The sequence below is a fragment of the Sinocyclocheilus rhinocerous genome, unplaced genomic scaffold, assembly GCF_001515625.1.
Source record: "Sinocyclocheilus rhinocerous isolate Xijiao unplaced genomic scaffold, SAMN03320098_v1.1 scaffold185, whole genome shotgun sequence".
Lineage (NCBI taxonomy): Eukaryota > Metazoa > Chordata > Actinopteri > Cypriniformes > Cyprinidae > Sinocyclocheilus > Sinocyclocheilus rhinocerous.
The window spans coordinates 1,859,151-1,877,206 of NW_015662163.1; the positions used below are offsets into that span (position 1 = coordinate 1,859,151).

Genomic DNA, 18,056 nt, shown 5'->3' on the forward strand with positions numbered 1-18,056 from the left:
GGACAGGATAATGTCACATGTTCAGGTGGGGGGAGGGCCGAAGGGTTGGTCACAGCTGAGCCTGGAGGGGGAAGGGCTCCCTAGGGACGCTAGATGGAGGGACGATAATTACATTCAGCACTCTGAGAGATGTGGAGGAAATCAAATGAATGGACCTGCTTGCATTTGAAATTACCTTTGTTACAGAAGAGCAGCTGTCAGTTAAAATGGGTCTGCGGCCATTTTGCCTTTCTTCGGTCTGGCTTGATTGTGTTCCTGAAGTAGATAAGGGGTTATGTCCTTTTTTTTTTTTTTTTTTTTTAAAAAAAATGAAATTTTTAGTCCCAGTCACATTTTATTGGTTAAACATTACTTACACTATCAGAAAAAAATGTTTCAAAGAGCTTGAAAGAAGTATGACGTTTTAGGATTATGCAATGTTTATCTCAAAGAACACAGCATGCAAATAGTGCTATAAAAAAGAAAAAGGCTCTTAACTAACAGGTGATTTTTAAAAAAAAAAGTCCCTCCAGCAAGACATTAACACGGGTCAATTCTCCTTGATTTGATTACTCAGAGGCATCAAACCCCAACCTTGTCAAACAGTGCTTTCAGCACCACTGGACAGCAACATTTTTTTTTTAGCCCTCAGTGAATGTAATAAAGTTGGGCAAAATGTGCAGTTAATAATTAATAAATATTAATGAATAAAAATTTTAATGAATATGACAAAAAAAAAATCTGTAATTGAATTGGGATCTTTCAGATTAGTGTTACATTTAATTTGCTTAAGATTTTGTATAAAACAATTTGTTCAAAGTAATTTTACCTGCATTTTCAATTCAGTTCTTAAAGGCACAAATACCTGCTACATACATATCAGTTGTAATTTTACCAAATGTCCAAAAACTGATTTTTAGCAGGTTTCAGTGAATAAAATGGGCAACATTTCCAATTAAGAATGAATAAATATTAAATATAATTCATAAGCAATATAATATGAAACAAATGGGGGGGGATTGGAGTTTTCACATCAGTGAAAAACAGAATTATTGATCTTATGATGTTATTTGAAATAAAAGTGCATAGAATCATCAAAAAGGTTTTAACACATTTAGAAACAACTACTGTGAAACTGTATTTGAAATTAAAGTACACAGAATCATCTGTAAACTTTCAACATGTTTAGAAACAAGAATTTAGACACCAAAGTACAAATATTTTTTTAATATTTAGTGGGGTTACGTCATGCTTTGATGCTTCAAATTATTTAAAGAAATAATTTAAGAATATAGAAACTCTGTATATATAAATAGGCACAAGAGAAAACCACTAGTGCTACAAATGCTACATATCAAGGCAACGTCCAAGAGCTTATCGTTCAGGCCAGAGGGTGAGTGCATGAGCCTTCAGTCTGTCAAACTCTCTGTAACACATAAACAATGGTTAAACTCTACAACACTTCACTCTCATACTAACTGGAATCCTCTTTTAATTAAGTTGATAAACATTTATCATGGCTTCACTTATATGAGCTATGAGATTGGGTGAGAGAGAGTGTGGGTGGATTAAACTGCTGCACTCAGTGGGAGCATCCTGACTGTTATTTAAATTGCTTAAACTGCACTTGTTTTACTAGTATTTGCTAATATACTCAGAGTTTGTGTATAATGATATTCCGAGGGGGCAATACATTACAGTCCTGGCATAACCCGTAATAAATTACACAGCAGATGGTCATCTGCCTCTTAGCAGTGGCATGAGTCCTCCTAATGGTGACATCTGGGCAGACTACAGTGTGTTGTATGGTGAGACAAGTTCAATTATACACTAAATAGACTGTAAAAACCTGGTCCGTATCCAAAACGCCTATTACATGTTGACAAATACTGTAATGTCATGTTTAATTATTGCATGCATATGTGGAGTTCATTTCCCCAGTGTGGCTCTTTGTGTGATATTCAACAAAAATGAATGATCATCTTAATGAACTCACCTTTGTAAGTGCTATTTATCAGAATTGGGCAAAATTCAGCATTTAAGATGTTCACCTCCCATAAGATGGTCAATTAGAAAGACAGAAGGAATTGAGAGATGAAATTCAAAAGAAATCAAAGAAATGTATAATTTTGTTAGTCCAACCCAAGTTTTCTGACAAAACATTCATATACTGATTAAACACTTCCAGCAATATACTGTCAAAACAATTAACACAGCCAACAAAAAATAATAATTTTGAAAAAAAAAAAGTCAACCATATTGTTTGAACGTAAATAAATAATAATAATAATGTTGGATTTAATGATTACATATTGATGCTTGACTCAGTAGAACTTCCTGGGAAATTAAGTGTTATTCTGACATGATCAGTAAAATTATAGTAAATGTATGGGTTGCATTAAATATTGATAATGATAACAAAATTAAATATTAAAATAGAATGTTTAAAATAATAAAACAATGCTAAAATAATAATAATAATAATAAACTTTTTATTAAAAAAATATTATTATTATTATTGCACAATTTGCACATTTAAAAAATCAACACAAAGTTGAGCAATCCAGTTTATATACAGTGCAGGGAGAGGCAAAAATCCATAAGGGCTCCCTGTACCTAAACTTTTAAAGGAAATGTAAAGGTTTAAAAACAACTCAATTTCATTTTATTTTAGTTTAAATTTAAAAGCATTCTCAATTCAATTCTTCAAGAGATAGTTCACCAAAAAATAAAAATTTGGTCATTAATTACTCACCCTCATGTCGTTCCAAATCCGTAAGACCTTTGTTCATCGGAACACAAATTAAGATATTTTTGATGAAATCCAAGAGCTCTCTGACCCTCCCATAGACAGCAAGGGTACTACCACGATCAAGGCACAGAAACTTAGTAAGGACATCCTTAAAATAGTCCATGTGACATTAGTGATTCAATCGTAATTTTATAAAGCTATAAGAATACTTTTTGTGTGCAAAGAAAACAAAAATATTATTCAACTTTGTTCAACAATTCTTCTCCTTCGCGTCACCCTTACTAAGTTTCTGTGCCTTGATTGTGGTAGTATCCTTGCTGTCTACGGAGGGTCAGAGAGCTCTCAGATTTCATAAGAAAAATCTTAATTTGTGTTCGGAAGATGAACGCAGGTCTTACAGGTTTGGAACGGCATGAGGGTGGGTAATTAATGACAGAATTTAAATTTTTTGGGTGAACTATCTCTTAATGGCACAAATCCTTGCTACAGAGGGCCTACAGTACATAGCAAATACAAACTGACCATTAAAAAAATATAGTTTTGTCCTGTGACATTATGATGTCATGCTGTACTCAAATATATCCAAGATCTGTGTCTGAGTTATGCAATTTGCCATAGCCGTTGGATATATCTAGAACAAACTGAAAATAATTCATCTTGCTGTTTAATAGCCTGCATGATTGTTGTCTACTTGACCAGATGATGGCAGTATTGTGCTTCAACTGTGGATCAACATAGTGCGTGGGCAACAAATAGGTGCAAGCAGTATACCTTCTCTTTATATGTGCTCCATGTGTCAGCTGATGCTCCTATAGACTGTAACAGATGTCATTATACAATAAAACACTGTAGAAATCACAATGAACCTCCTCATCCTTTAACAAGACAATGACTTTGAAGTCATAAACAAGGTATATACTGTAAGATTGCACATATTGTGTTATATATGAGGGTCACAAGAATACTATTATTTCTCTGGAAGAGAAAGAACTGTCAAGGGTGAGACAGTAATAAAAGAGAAGCATGTAATGAGCCAAACTGCCTCTTCATATCAGTGTAACCTTCAACTCAAGATCACCTCAGGAGAAAGCGACTGCTGAATGCAGATCTGGCCATGAGGAATAAGTCAACAACACTGTGACCCACTCTCAGCTCTGCTGTTTTGTTTATCATACAAAATCACAATGGTGTATTCATATTACCATGAACTCTACTGGTCCAAAATGCAAAAATAATAACATGACATAACCCGCCATTCAAAACACCTAGATATTTCAAAAAATTTAGGTAACCAAACAATTTCTGGTCCTCATGAACGTCCATACTATTTTTTTGTTAGTTTTTTTGTTTCCATAAAGTTTTGATACAACTTGAGGGTGAGTACATGATGACAGAATTTCCATTTTTGGATGAACTATACCTTTAAATTGATCTAAAGTGACGGTAAAGACATTAATAATGATACAAAAGATTTGAGACTTTTAACCTTTCATCACGAATTCTGAAAAAAAGTATCAAGGTTTCCACAAAAATATTAAGCAGCATGTTTCATGAGCAGCAAACCAGCATATTAAAAAGATTTCTGAAGGATAATGTGACAAAGAAGATTGGAGCTTCTGAAAATTCAGCTTTGCCATCACAGAAATAAAATACATTACACTAGACCTAATATTGTATTGGTATGAGCAACCAATGAATTTGTGCCAAAATACCATAAAGTTTAACTTGACTTCAACAACAAAATATATGGGAATGGTATGACACATTTTTGGATTTGCACTTCTTTATATCCGGTAAATGTTCATTTAACACCATTTAATATCTAGCATATACTGTTTTATATTCAAAGTGCATTCAAACCGCATGACTTCTGAAGACTTTTCTCTTGTCAACATTCCTTACAAGCCACATTCCGAGTCAGACAGATTCCTTTTTGCTCAGCCTTGCTTTGTTGCACATTGTATTTACTTGTCTAGGCAGCATCTCTGAAGGTCCAATGAAGACTTTGTAGCGGTTTCATTCTTTGCCATAATGCCTTTCTGCAATCACAAGCATTAAATCAGGGTGAGTCTTGCATGGGCATCAGCTGACATTGATGTCACGCCCAAAGTGAAAGGCCTGTTCTCGCCTCTCAAAGACATGAGAACAATCAGCTCAGGATTCAATAAAGTTTGGAACCCTACTGCTGCCTTCATACGGGTTAATAAAGGACAAAATTCCACTCAGTCATGAGACTAAAGGAAAACTGCAGTTGGGTGTGCTCCCCTCCCTCTTCCACCCACCCTCGTTTTGGAAGGGAATTACACAATCGTTAAGGCTTTTCCCAAAATTTCTCATTTTGCCTGGCTTAAAGCAGAGAGCTAACAACTACACAAACTTAAAAACTGCACAGCAACAACCTAGCAACCACTACATTATTTAGAATAATTTATATTAAATATACTGTATGTGTGTGTGTGTGCGCGCGCATGCGTGTATAATACACACACACACACACATACGGTATATTTAATATAAATTATTCTAAATAAACATAATTCTCAGAATACTGAAAAAGACAGAAAGAGATATAAACTCAGAATTGTAAGATATAAACTCACAATTCTGAGAAAAAAAGCCTGAACTGCGAGATATAAAATTTAGTATAGAACTAAAGAGAGAATTTACGTCTCGCAATTCTGAATTTTCTTTTCTCAGAACCGTGAGAAAAAAAGTCAGAATTGTAAGATTTAAACTCAAAATTCTGAGAAAAAAAGTCAGAATTGCAAGATGTAAACTTGGAATTGTGAGGACAAAAGTCAGAAATCTGAGTTTATATCTCACAATTCTGACTTTTTTCCTCAGAATTGAGATAAAATAGTGAGGAAAAAAAAGTCACAATCACTTTTTTATTTATTTATTTTAACTGTGGCAAAAACAGGCTTCCATAATATACATATACTGTATTATTAATGGCTCAAACCATTACATATATTCATAGTGTCAAATGTCAAATTCTCATAAGCTCATCAGCCAATGTCTAAACATGATTAAAACGCAGTATGACTCAAGAAATAACACAAGAGTGCCAGTTAATCCTGATCCAGCAAGCAAGCATTCTTAAGTTCAATCACTCAGTTGTCCTTGAAAGCCATGAGAGTGCGGCTATAAGGGCCGGACCATTGAACAGACTAGATACTGTTCCTACTGAGCCTTTATAAGCACAGGGTCATGTTATCGAGACAATGCATGCCACAAACAGAAGCTACAGTGCATTCACTGTTCCTCAGTTTTCAAACAGAAAGTAGTTCTTCCTAGGACTCATGTCTGTGGTTTTAACAGTCACTGATGTGTCAGATCTCGAAGCCATTTCATTGTGACTCTAAATGCAAACTTCTGCATTGCGCCAGACAAAAGAGCTCACGGCTAAAAAGGAAAGAGGAAGAGGCTTTTAGCATTCTGTGCTGAATGTGCAAAAAGTCACATTTTAATGCCACAAATTATAGCATGCACAAAAATGAAGCTTCTGTCATCATCAGCCCTGTAATAAACTGGTAATTGCAAAACAACTACTGTAATTTTTTATTTATATGTCGCTAGAATGAACAAGTACTTTTTTCCTACTGGAAAAAGAGGCTTTACAGAAATATCAGATGAGTTTCCATCCTGTTCGATGTTAGATGATGATTAAACCTTCCATTATTAGGTCTCTTTCATTTCTTCTGGCTAACCAATTTGATTTTAACAGCATCATGAGATTAAACAGGACAGAGATTCAACTAGTTCCCTTGAGCTCATCCTGTACTGAAAGTTTTGCTGCAGTCTTCATATTATTAGTCACTCTCAGAAATAAAGGTACAAAAGCTGTCACTGGGGCAGTACCTTTTCAAAAGGATCCATTTTGGTACCTTAAAGGTACATATTAGTACCTAAAGTGTACATATTAGTGCTTAAAAGGTACAAAAGTGTACCTTTTAAAAAGGTATCACCTTAGTGACAGCTTTTGTGCCTTTTTTTTTTGAGAGTGATATAAGCCATCTGTCCTTGTATACTTCAACAAATGTGTGCTGAAAATGTGAATGAAGCACCTTTTTAAAGAATTTACTGAGGCATGTTAAAATGATCATAGTTAAGATCAGCAACCTGCAGAATTTCACACTATGTGTTCAATTAAATATTAATGTGGGCTACCAAGAGCCTTCACATTCCAATGAAATGATCAACTACTGCAGTTTGCACAACAAAATAGCCAATAATGCAGATATTTTAAATATAGAAACTCTACATTATATTACAGTATGGACTGCATAAATAATAAAACAAAATATGCATATTTATAAGTTGCTTTGATAAGAAAGGAAGTTTAAAACTAGTAGTAATGATAGCGAAAAAGAACTTTGAACTTTCATTTAGCCTATGCTTAGCTCTCTACTTCTGGTGGTTGTATTTAGGCTTCATAAACATTGTGAAAATGTGTTAGAATCATAATCTTTTGTTGGTCACAGAGGTTATCTTCTGCAATAATCCAAAAGCCAATGGAAAAATTCTGTTGGGTTTTGTCAAAGGAACCAGGGTGATGTGAACTTCCTGGTTGGTCTTCAAAAATACGTCATCACTATACAGCACTGGGACTAGCATAAATACAGTAATTAAATAAACACTATTTTCTAAAAAATTCTGAAACTTAAATAAAATGGTAAAAACACATTCGACTATAACTAAGCTACATGAAAGCAGGTCAAGAGCTTTGTAATAATTTCTCTATTGAACTGAATCAACTGGTATGTAATCCCTGCCTCAGCTCATAAAATTAACCAGCATATTCCATGAATTCCAATTCCCTGGGGGCTGCCATAGTTACACAATCACCACAGTAATCCACAGCTTAAATAGTGCAGTAGGTTAAGCAGGCCCATCAAAGCAATAGTCTGAAGACTGAACAGGCTGTGATGAGGGTTTGCCCAAGTGTAATGAGGCCCTGTAATCAGTGGCGAGTTGACCCATGCCGGTCTCTAGCACTGACCTTCCCCTGTTACAGCTCTTTAACTTTTAAAGTAGACACAGGACTGCCAGCCGAGCTGAGTATGTGTGACAGCAATAACTAGCTAATCGGCCAGTAAGTAATCTGTTATGATTAGACCCTGGGGTCTCATATGTTTATGGCAGTAAAATGAGGTTTGTAGTAAGCAATGCATCCTGGGACGATTCACAAACTGCTAAATTTTGCTAGTTTATACAGCAAGATAAGGGTCATTCTACAAAATGTCTGGCATTTGTTTCTCCAGGCGTGTCAACCCCATTACCATAATATTTTTTCACAAAACACAACACACTTATGGACAGAATTGAACCCAGCATTTGAAATACAATCCACGCTATGTATCAAGTCCATTACTATAATATTTTTTCCAAAATTTTAAAAATGAATAAATGAAAAATAAATTATAATAGAAATACAATTAAATAATAAACATAAAATAACAAATTATTTAAAAAAAATAATAATAAAATGAAATATAATATTAAAAAAAACTAACACTGAACCCAGCATTTGAAACTCTCTCTTTTCCAGGACAATGTCTTCTGCTCACCAATCCAAGATGGGAGACAAAAAGCTCTCTGAGATTTATGCGCCTGTCAAACTCCAGCCCACCTCGGCACAGCCTTGTGTGGCCCACGCTTAAAAAAAGCCATCCCTCCTTCAGCGCTGCCAGTGTGGCAGGGCAGATATTGACTCGTCCCCGTTACAGACGAGTCTCTATGTGGAACTCTGAGGGAGACGATTGGCAGAGCACTGATGAATGCTGATTAGAGCATCTCAGCCAGTCGTTAAAACAACCTGCCAGAGTTACCACGGTGCCCCCTTTATCTATGTGTCAACTTTCTGGCTCCACAATCCTTTCCACAAACCATTGTGAGTCATCAAAGGCAGTGTAGCACTCGAATGCCAATGACCACACGAGGAGGGGGTCCAGACAAATGAACTAGAGAACATTTCATAAGACCTTCAGCGGAGGCAGTGAGCAGCGAGGGGTCCGAGTGTGTATGGGGCCTCTGGATGGAGTACAGGGATGGAGGCTTGGAATGGATTTTATGCATGGTTTTCTTTTTAAAAAGATTAACAGGTGACCAGTACTAGTACAACTGTGGTGTATTAAAGTATGACAAGTTCTATCAGGTAAAAAACAACAAACTTTCAAAATATTGAAAGCAAAATAATTTTAATTAAAAGGACAGAAAGCGGGGCGCGCAAGATGGCGGCTTGGAAGCGGTAGTGTTTTTTTAGAGGCTCTTGTGCCACTCACTCGTTTTCCCTCCCTAACTCGTAAATAAAGAACGCAAGCCATTGATTTCGGTTACAAATCTTGTGTAGCATGTCACTAGAGACTTTTTGGTCGCAATCTTTGCCGAAGATGCCAAGACCTGCTAAGAAAACTGGAAAAAAGGATCCGACCGCGGACGCAGCGGCCGAGGAGCCCGAGCATAGCTCGAGTGATGCTAATAGTGAACCCGAACTTAGCCCGGGGCTTGCAAAAGCACTTGAAATTATGACGGAGAAAATTTCCAGCGCAATAGATGAGAAACTGGGCCCGCTAGCAGAAACTGAGCATAATCACACTCAACAATTAGAGAGCTTAACTAATCGGCTAGACGAGGCGGAACGGAGAATAATGGCGGCGGAGGCATCTTCGGAGGATGCGCAAGCTCACGTATGCACCCTCGAAAAACAAGTCGCTGTGCTAAATGAACACATCGATGATCTGGAAAACAGAGGCCGGCGTAAAAACATTCGAATTCTAGGCCTTCGTGAAGAGGTGGAGGGTACTGATGTAGACCCTCTCTTAGCCATGCTTAATCACTCATTTATGACCGATAGTCTACCCTCTTCACTTCGTGAAGCAAATATTTCTCTTATATAAAAAAAAGGCAAGGACCCAGAAAATTGCAGTTCCTATAGGCCCATTGCATTGTTAAACTCTGATTTAAAATTATCTAAAATTTTAGCACTAAGATTGGAGAAGGTTCTACCAGACATTATTAACGAAGACCAGACAGGGTTTATTAAAGGCAGAAGTTCCGCTCACAATGTTAGGCGGCTACTAAATATTATTGAGCTTTCCCATAATTTGAGTTTTAATTATCTTATTTTGTCTCTAGATGCAGAGAAAGCTTTTGATTCTGTTGAGTGGCCTTATTTATTTTACACCTTAGGAAAATTTGGCCTTGGAGAATACTTTATAAAGTGGGTGCGAATACTCTATACGGACCCTCTTGCTGCGGTCATTACTAATGGTCACAGATCTGACAATTTTCCTTTATTTCGGGGTACCAGACAGGGCTGCCCCCTCTCTCCATTGCTTTTTGCAATAGCAATAGAGCCATTTGCTCAGATGATAAGAGAGGAAGCGGCTGTGTCTGGGGTGTCTCTGGGAGGTAGGCAGCACAAAATCTCTTTATATGCGGACGATGTGCTGCTCTTTCTTTCAGATCCAGAGGTGTCTGTGCCAAAAATTGTAGACCTTATTCAGGAGTTTGGGCAATTCTCCGGGTACAAGATTAATTTTTCTAAATCAGTTGCCCTGTTTTTAGGTAATAAGAAGTCCACAAATCAGTCTCCCTCCTTTCCCTTTAAATGCTCTGAGGATGGTTTTGATTATTTGGGTATTCATGTAACCCCTACTTTCAAGCAATTGTAAAAAGCCAATTTTACACCAGTGCTAGGAAAAATCCGTGATGATTTGAACAGGTGGATGGCTCTCCCTCTGTCTTGGCTGGGGAGGGTGGCTCTGATAAAAATGAATGTCCTGCCCCGTTTACTGTATCCAATGCAAATGATTCCTGTTTTACTGTCCAATAAGGCTATAAAAGAGTTAAATGGGTGGCTAAGTTCATTTATCTGGAGCAAAAGGAAACCCAGACTGAAATTATCTAAACTTCAGCTCTCTCGTGCAAAGGGCGGCTTGGACCTTCCAAATATCAGATTATATCAATTGGCTTGCCAACTTCGATTTATTAATGAATGGCTTATTGAAGACCCTAAATCAGTGTGGCTTGATCTCGAATCCTCACAGTCCAGCTGCCCCTTACAAAACCTATTATTTGTTCATAACCCAAAGCTAAGCAGAACTCTGTGTAATAGTCCTTTAGTACGTAATACTATCAAGGCATGGCGTGCTATTCGAAGGCTGGAAGGTAGGAGCAACATAACATCCCCTCTTCTGCCAATTTTGAACAATCCAGAGTTCTTGCCAAGTACTATAGACTCAGGTTTTAATTTATGGCCGGTTCTTGGTATATGTAGGATGGGTGACTTGTTTGAGGAAGGATCTCTAGTGTCTTTCGATAACTTCGCTTCAAGATATAATCTACCTAGACAGCACTTCTTTAGATTTTTGCATATTACATATTCAAAAATACTACACTTACCTCTAAATACTCTGTTTCAGTTATTGAGGAAATCCTTCTGAACCCTCCTCCAAAGATTCATGTATTCTCCCCAATTTTTATTATTGTTAATTTTGAACTGTGATATAATGCTCTGCTTGTCATCTTATGTATAATTTTGTTTTTGTATTCTCTTTTGTTGTATATCAGGCAGTGTGTGTATGTTATTGTTTTGTATTGTGTTGGAAGTTAATAAAAAACTTTTAAAAAAGGACGGAAAGAAGCGGGTTTAATTTTATTTTAAAAAGTCTCTAGAAAATGATGCATAATTATTTGTGCAACTACATATTTAATCAAGTATCAAAATCATTACAATCATTTACAAAGAATAAAAACAGATTTTAAAGTGCCTTAAAATTAGTTCAGTTTTCACAACTTAATCTAATAAAAAAAACTGTCAAGAACCAGGTATTGTTTCACCCTAAAATGAAAAACAAAAAATAATTTATAATTTGCATAAAGAAAATTAAGTATTTAATAATAGTATTACTTGTATCTTTTTAAATTGTATTTTTATTATTTAATGCAGCATTACTTTTTATTACAGGTTTAACTGCAACACAGGAAAAAAAATATATATATAATAAATTTCATCATTAAGAATAATGGCAATTACAAAAAATATATATTTTATTATGATTTTGGGAATTTCTGTGGGGAAATGTTCATGCTTAAATGGTCATAAATATAAAGTAACAGTGCAAAATATATTTATAAATAAAGTTCATGGTCTTAAATTACGCTTCATTTTCTTTATATAAATGAGAATTTCAAATAGCTTTTTTCTCTATTTGGTTTTGGGGTGAAGTGAGATGTTTTCCTGAGATTCACTCTAGTATTATTATTCTTTAAATAAAAGGTTCCCTGATTTCTTTTAAATCAAAAAAGTTTAAAATCATCTTTTTAGAGAGTTGATCAAGTTTGAAGTGAGTAATTCAAGTATATACTCTAGAACTGTAACAGCTTACTCTATATGCCTGCTTTGGCAATACATTGCGAGTAGGTTTCTTGATCCAAAAAGTGCACAGCGCACACCTGAATCGTTTTGCATAAACCCTCACATGTGAGGCTGAAGTTGTAGTTCACCATAAAATGGTTAAAATACTTGTCAAAGTCTTTGCTCTGTGGCTGCTCGAACCTAAGAGCAAGTTCATGCAAGTTGTGGGGCTGAATGTCATCAATATCAAAAGCCTCAGTCATAATGTATTCCAGCTTCCAGTCTGATTTTTGTTCCAGGTTTGCTTCTGTGAGATTTAAATAGAACTGCCAAATATCCTTTGGAGGAAAAAAGAAAAAAAGAGAGAAAGTGATTATTAGAAGGGATGCAATGGAAGAGCCACACTTTGAGCTGGCACCTTGATTAAAACACACTATGTAATTAGAACTGACACTACCATTAATCATTCAGAAACAGGAATTGCACAACAGTGGTGAAGTTACTTAAGCCAAACATTTAGCTTCAAACAACACAAAATATTAGAATGTAAAAATGCATTTTAACACAAAACACTAATAATTGTATAGGAGAATGTGCTAAAAGTAATTAACTCCGTGCTTGAACTTACCATTAAACCATACTACTCAATAAACTTAAATTAAAAATAGTAATTGTGGACAGAACTGAATTCAACATTTGAAATATTCTCTTCCAAGGCTGTCAATAAAATAAAAATTGTATGGGGAATGTGCTCAAAGTAAATAAATCAGTGCTTAAACTTTCTAGTTGGTGCACACTTACCAGTCAGTGTTGGGGAAAGTTACTTTTAAAAGTAATGCATTACAATATTGCGTTACCCCCTAAAAAAGTAACTAATTACGTTACTTAGTTACTTTTTAAAGTAATGCATTACAATATTGCGTTACCCCCTAAAAAAGTAACTAATTACGTTACTTAGTTACTTTTTATGGAAAGTAATGCGTTACATTACTTTTGAGTTACTTTTTAAATCTGGGCAGGGCTTGCTTGTTTGTTTTTAATATAAAAACATTCTTCTTTTACAAATATAAAAGCCCTTTTCACAACAAAAGTGAAATGAATATGACTCAGGCTGAAGGAAATGTAAATTCACATCTGTACAGTAGAGGGCGCAGCTTAAGCAAATTGCATGAATATGACAAATGACAAATGTGTCATTTTTGCTTAGAATGGTTGAATTGGATCATCGAAGGTCAGCAGCAAAGACATTGGTTAATAAAATGGGATTAAATACATAAATTATATTTGTCTTATTTAACATATTTAATTATTGCAGGTTTGTATAATATTCTGAGTTTGCATTTCACTGTTTTAATGCATTTTGATGAATACTAAATCTGTTTTTTGTGAGTGGGATGAATTAATGCACATTCACCTTCTTATTTCCTTACTTAAGAGAATAACTTTCCCAAAAATTTTTTTAAACAATTTCTTACGTTTTTAATTCTTGAAAAGAATCGTCTTAAAAAAAAATTACAATAACATCTTAAAGTGAATAACTGCCAATTTGTCTTCAATCCCCAAAAATAAGATTTTTAATTAATTGGCTTGATTCCAATGAATTGTTGTAAGTAAACACTAGCTACATATTACAACTAGGGATGTGTAACAATTATTGGTCATGATTATGTGTGACGCCAAATCAATAAAATAGTTTTAAAGGGGTCATCGGATGGCCATTTTGCACAAGTTGATATGATTCTTTAGGGTCTTAATGAAAAGTCTATAACATACTTTGGTTAAAATTTCTCAATGGTAGTGTAAAACAACGTGCTTTTTACCTTGTCAAAAACATATCCGTTCACAGCAAGCCGTTTCAGTGCATGTCCCTTTAAATGCTAATGAGCTCGGCTCACCCCACCCCTCTCTTCCATAGGGTGATGAGCCGTTCTCATGAGACTCTAAACTTTAGCCGCATTTAGCTACAGAACTTGCTAACTAGCACATTATTAGGAAAGGCGATTTGCAAAGATTCATAAAAAAACCTTATACTCACTTCTTCTGTAGGTGAAGCTGGATCATGAATGATTTGCACAAACATAAATGCATTTAAGTAGATCGGGGGTGCATTCCCTTCAAAAGCGAAAGTAATTCACTGCGTCTTCAGTGGCTCAGATGTCGGGAGTAAATGACGACTATTATGTTCATTATTACATCCAACAACAAAACACCTCAATCGCTTAGGAGACATTCTTGTCTACACCTGCTCCGGCATCGAAACAATGGTGGACATTTAACAGCTCACTAAGGGCGGGTCTACGTTAAAACGGCCATGTCAGTCAATAGTAGTGGGAGGGGCCTGTGCAGAACTACGTCACTCTGCCAAGAATCTCAGAACAGCCTGATCTGAGAAAGTGATCATTATTATTGGGGATTTAAAAAAAAAAAACTGGGTGGATTTTTATCATTATAGGGTGGATGTGTACACACACTGCCAACACACATTTATGTTCAAACAACATGTAAAAGTGAATTTTGCATCCGATGACCCCTTTAAACTTGCTAGTTGGTGGACACTTACCAGTAAACCATAATTCTCAGGGTGGTACAAATATGCACGGACGCCAGGATTGTTCGAATATGGCTCCAATAGACTTTTGATAGGTGTAACAGCAGGTGTGACAAATATAGAGTTCACAGGTTTCCCTTGAATAAAAGTATGAATGGGACATAAATTAGTACGTTCAATGTTCTGTATCCATAGTATAGGCTATCTGATTTACCTACTACAATCTGAGCAATATACTGTTTGTCAGAGCAAGTAGTTTCAAAGACTGCATCCCACAATGTAACGCATTCACCACTTCCATGTTCATAAATGAACAAAAATTGTCAATAATGAATTTTTTCTATATTTCTATTTCTACTTGACTCGTGTTTAGATTTTATTAAAAATATATGTTCTGAGTAGGTCTGTAAAACAATTAATCGTGATTAATCGCATTCAAAATAAAAGTTTGTTTACATACACAGTACACACACATATAGTATATTTATTATGTATATATAAATACGCACCCATCCATGTATATATATTAAGGAAAAATACAGTAAATACACATATATAATGTAAACAAACTTTTATTTTGAACGTGATTAGTCGCGATTAGTTGTGATTAATCGTTTTAATTAATCGCCCTAGTTCTGAGGAAAATTCTATTACCTTGTTGATCTAGCAGAACCATTATGCTGTCTCGATGAGTGTGACCGTAGAATTGACCCTGAACGACGTCACTGTAGTTGCGAAATATTTTGACCAGTCGTTCATTGTAGCTTTCCCGGACGGCTGTTGTATTTATAGCATAGGGTAGGTAACCGATGGGGACGTGAGCAATTACATAGACCTCAGAGGAAAAGATGACAGTGAAATTAAGGTCAGCAGTCACTCACACACCACTGCTGTCACTTACATGTGCATACCACTATGCAAATGTTAATTTACAGTCTTGTAATAAAATGGCCCTGTATGATCAGTGCAGCGGGTTCTTTCTAAAATTAAAATGCCTTGTAAAAGCAAACTGAATATACTCACCTTCTCCAGCGTTTGTCTTGACAGCTCAAGTGTTTCCTGCAGCCACTGGAACTGCCCAGCAGGGTCAGTCATATTTACAGTCACTTGATTAGGACTGTAGTACAGGTTTGTGTTGAGACTCACCAGACGGAGGCCAGGTTTGATCACAAGAGAGTAAAAGCCACCTTTACGCAAATAAGTGACATACGAAGAGCATTAGCTTACTATATTGTCACAGCTAAAGTCCACTGTAAAGTGTGCACACCACAGTCACAAGGAGAGAAAAAAAAAGCTAATATTAATGAATAATATTTGTGGGAAAAATATATGTAATTTTTTTAGTTTAGATTTAAATTATTACATTTTATATATATTTTATATACTTATATATAATTTTGTATATTTTTTTCTCTGAAAAGAAAAAAAAACAGTAGCTAGATGAACAATTTATAATGCATATTTTGCATTATACTGTCGTTTGCATCTAAGTATTTTAGCAAGACTAAAACTCTGTATTGACTAATCGGCATCCATTTTTCTCCAAATAATCAAATCATTTAAATGTTCACACATGTAGTGGAACATCTTCCTTATTATCAGTTACCTTTTTGCAAAGTAGCTACAGCTTCTGGGTTCAACCACGGAGACCAGAGTTTGGCTGCAGCATCGTAAATCGCATTTGCGAATGTTGGCAACTGATCCTAAGAAGTTTTAAAGCAAGATTTTAAATTTTTTTTTAAAGATTCAACACAGCATAAGCAATTTTGCATTTTCAGAATACTATTTACTAGTTTTAACATTTCAGCAAAAGACAGAGCAAGAAGTTTCAAAAATGGCATCCCATAAAAATATTAATCAACAAAAACATTGGTTTCAACATTGATAATAATGCTAAAAAAATTTTAGCACCAAACCAGCACATTATAATGATTTCTGAAGGATCATGTGACACTGAAGACTGGAGTAATGATGCTGAAAATTCAGCTTTGCATCACAGGAATAAATTACATTTTAAAATATATTCAAATAGAAAGCAGTTATTTTAAATTGTAAAAATATTTCAAAATATTACCATCTTTTCTGTATTTTGATCAAATAAATGCAGCCACTCAGTTCCACAGATAAAGTGTGAATGTTTGAAATGTTTTTCATCACATAATAGCTTTTTTTTTTTTGCATTTTTATTTTTACAAAAAAAACTTTGAAAATATTTTTGAAAAAAAAATTTTTTTCAGTGTATACAAGCAGTATGCAAATTTTCCATTCAAACAACCCAAAACATTTGGACTTTATTTGACCCCAGAACTATTGTCTTGGATTGAATTCCTAGCCAAAAATTGTAGTTGCCCTTGGGATTGAAATACCTGTGGCCAGTAGTCGTGGTTGCCCAGGGCAGGATAAACTGGCAGCTGGGGGAAGAACTGACGTATGGTGTGAGTCATATTGGCAATAACATCAATCACTACATCAGTGGACAGTTCTTCTTTCGGGACGTGAGGAGGGCTGTCTCTGCAATGAAGGGCACAACATTTAAAGAAAGAAAGTGAATAAATATATTAAAGAACAAAACCATAATGTGTTCATTAGCTACCAAATTCAGTTATCTCCCATTTAACCCAAGTAAAATCACAGAACAGACACAAGCCAGTAAATGAGACCGCTTTATACCCTGTCCATATAATGAACTCAGGCTGCAGGTCTGCTTGTTTCATGTAACTGAATGCTGAGAGAATGAGCTGGTACGGGGAATCACACAGGAAATCACCAAAAACTCCTGGGTCCAATGCAGGAACACCCTTGGAGGAAAAACAGACTTTGGTGTGGTCTTCTGTGATATGGTAGGTTGGATCCAAGTGCAGGTCTGAGATATGCCAGAATTTAGCTGGAATTTAAGATGCTTGTGTTACATTCATTTCACAAATATGTAAAATACTCTCCTTATACTGTACACTGATATGTCAAATATCGTGTCTCATTCAGGAGCTGTGGAGATATTTCACTGCAAACCAGGTACAATGCTAAAGCATGTCATGCTTTCAAAGTGCACTGAACTTGAAATGAATTCTTAATGAATCCATTATGTATCTCTTTAGATTGACTTCCTCATGCAAATATTTTAAAAATAATCTAATTATTTGTTTGACCCAGTAGACAGATATTATTGGCTGTTAACTGTTCAGGGAAGAAAAAATTAAGGTACTAATATATATATATACCCCTAATTATACATACATACATACATACATACATACATATATACACACACACACACACACATATGCACACATACACATACACACACACACACACACACACATATATACACACTAGGGGTTGAACGACTTCTGATTTTTTTAAGTCGACTTTTATGTGATGAAAGTCGAGTCGAAGTCGACTAGTCGCTGATGACGTCA

At 35.4% G+C, this 18,056-nt stretch overlaps 1 protein-coding gene across 2 annotated transcripts in view; it reads right to left on the minus strand.

Moving 5' to 3' along the window:
* Positions 1-6,001: 6,001 nt before the first annotated feature.
* The window catches only part of LOC107727613 (acid sphingomyelinase-like phosphodiesterase 3a), a 13,106-nt gene continuing 1,051 nt past the window's right edge, over positions 6,002-18,056 (minus strand). Inside the window, exons 2-9 of one of the 2 annotated variants that reach the window (XM_016537537.1) lie at positions 17,311-17,524; positions 17,007-17,151; positions 16,247-16,343; positions 15,664-15,827; positions 15,295-15,475; positions 14,653-14,777; positions 12,242-12,430; positions 6,002-6,136 (exon numbers count right to left, since the gene is read on the minus strand). In XM_016537537.1, the coding sequence (XP_016393023.1) occupies positions 6,131-6,136; positions 12,242-12,430; positions 14,653-14,777; positions 15,295-15,475; positions 15,664-15,827; positions 16,247-16,343; positions 17,007-17,151; positions 17,311-17,524 (1,121 nt within the window). In that variant the 3' untranslated portion in view covers positions 6,002-6,130. Of the gene's footprint in view, positions 6,137-11,803; positions 12,431-14,652; positions 14,778-15,294; positions 15,476-15,663; positions 15,828-16,246; positions 16,344-17,006; positions 17,152-17,310; positions 17,525-18,056 lie in introns of those variants that run through there. The other variant, XM_016537536.1, reaches the window with a different exon arrangement.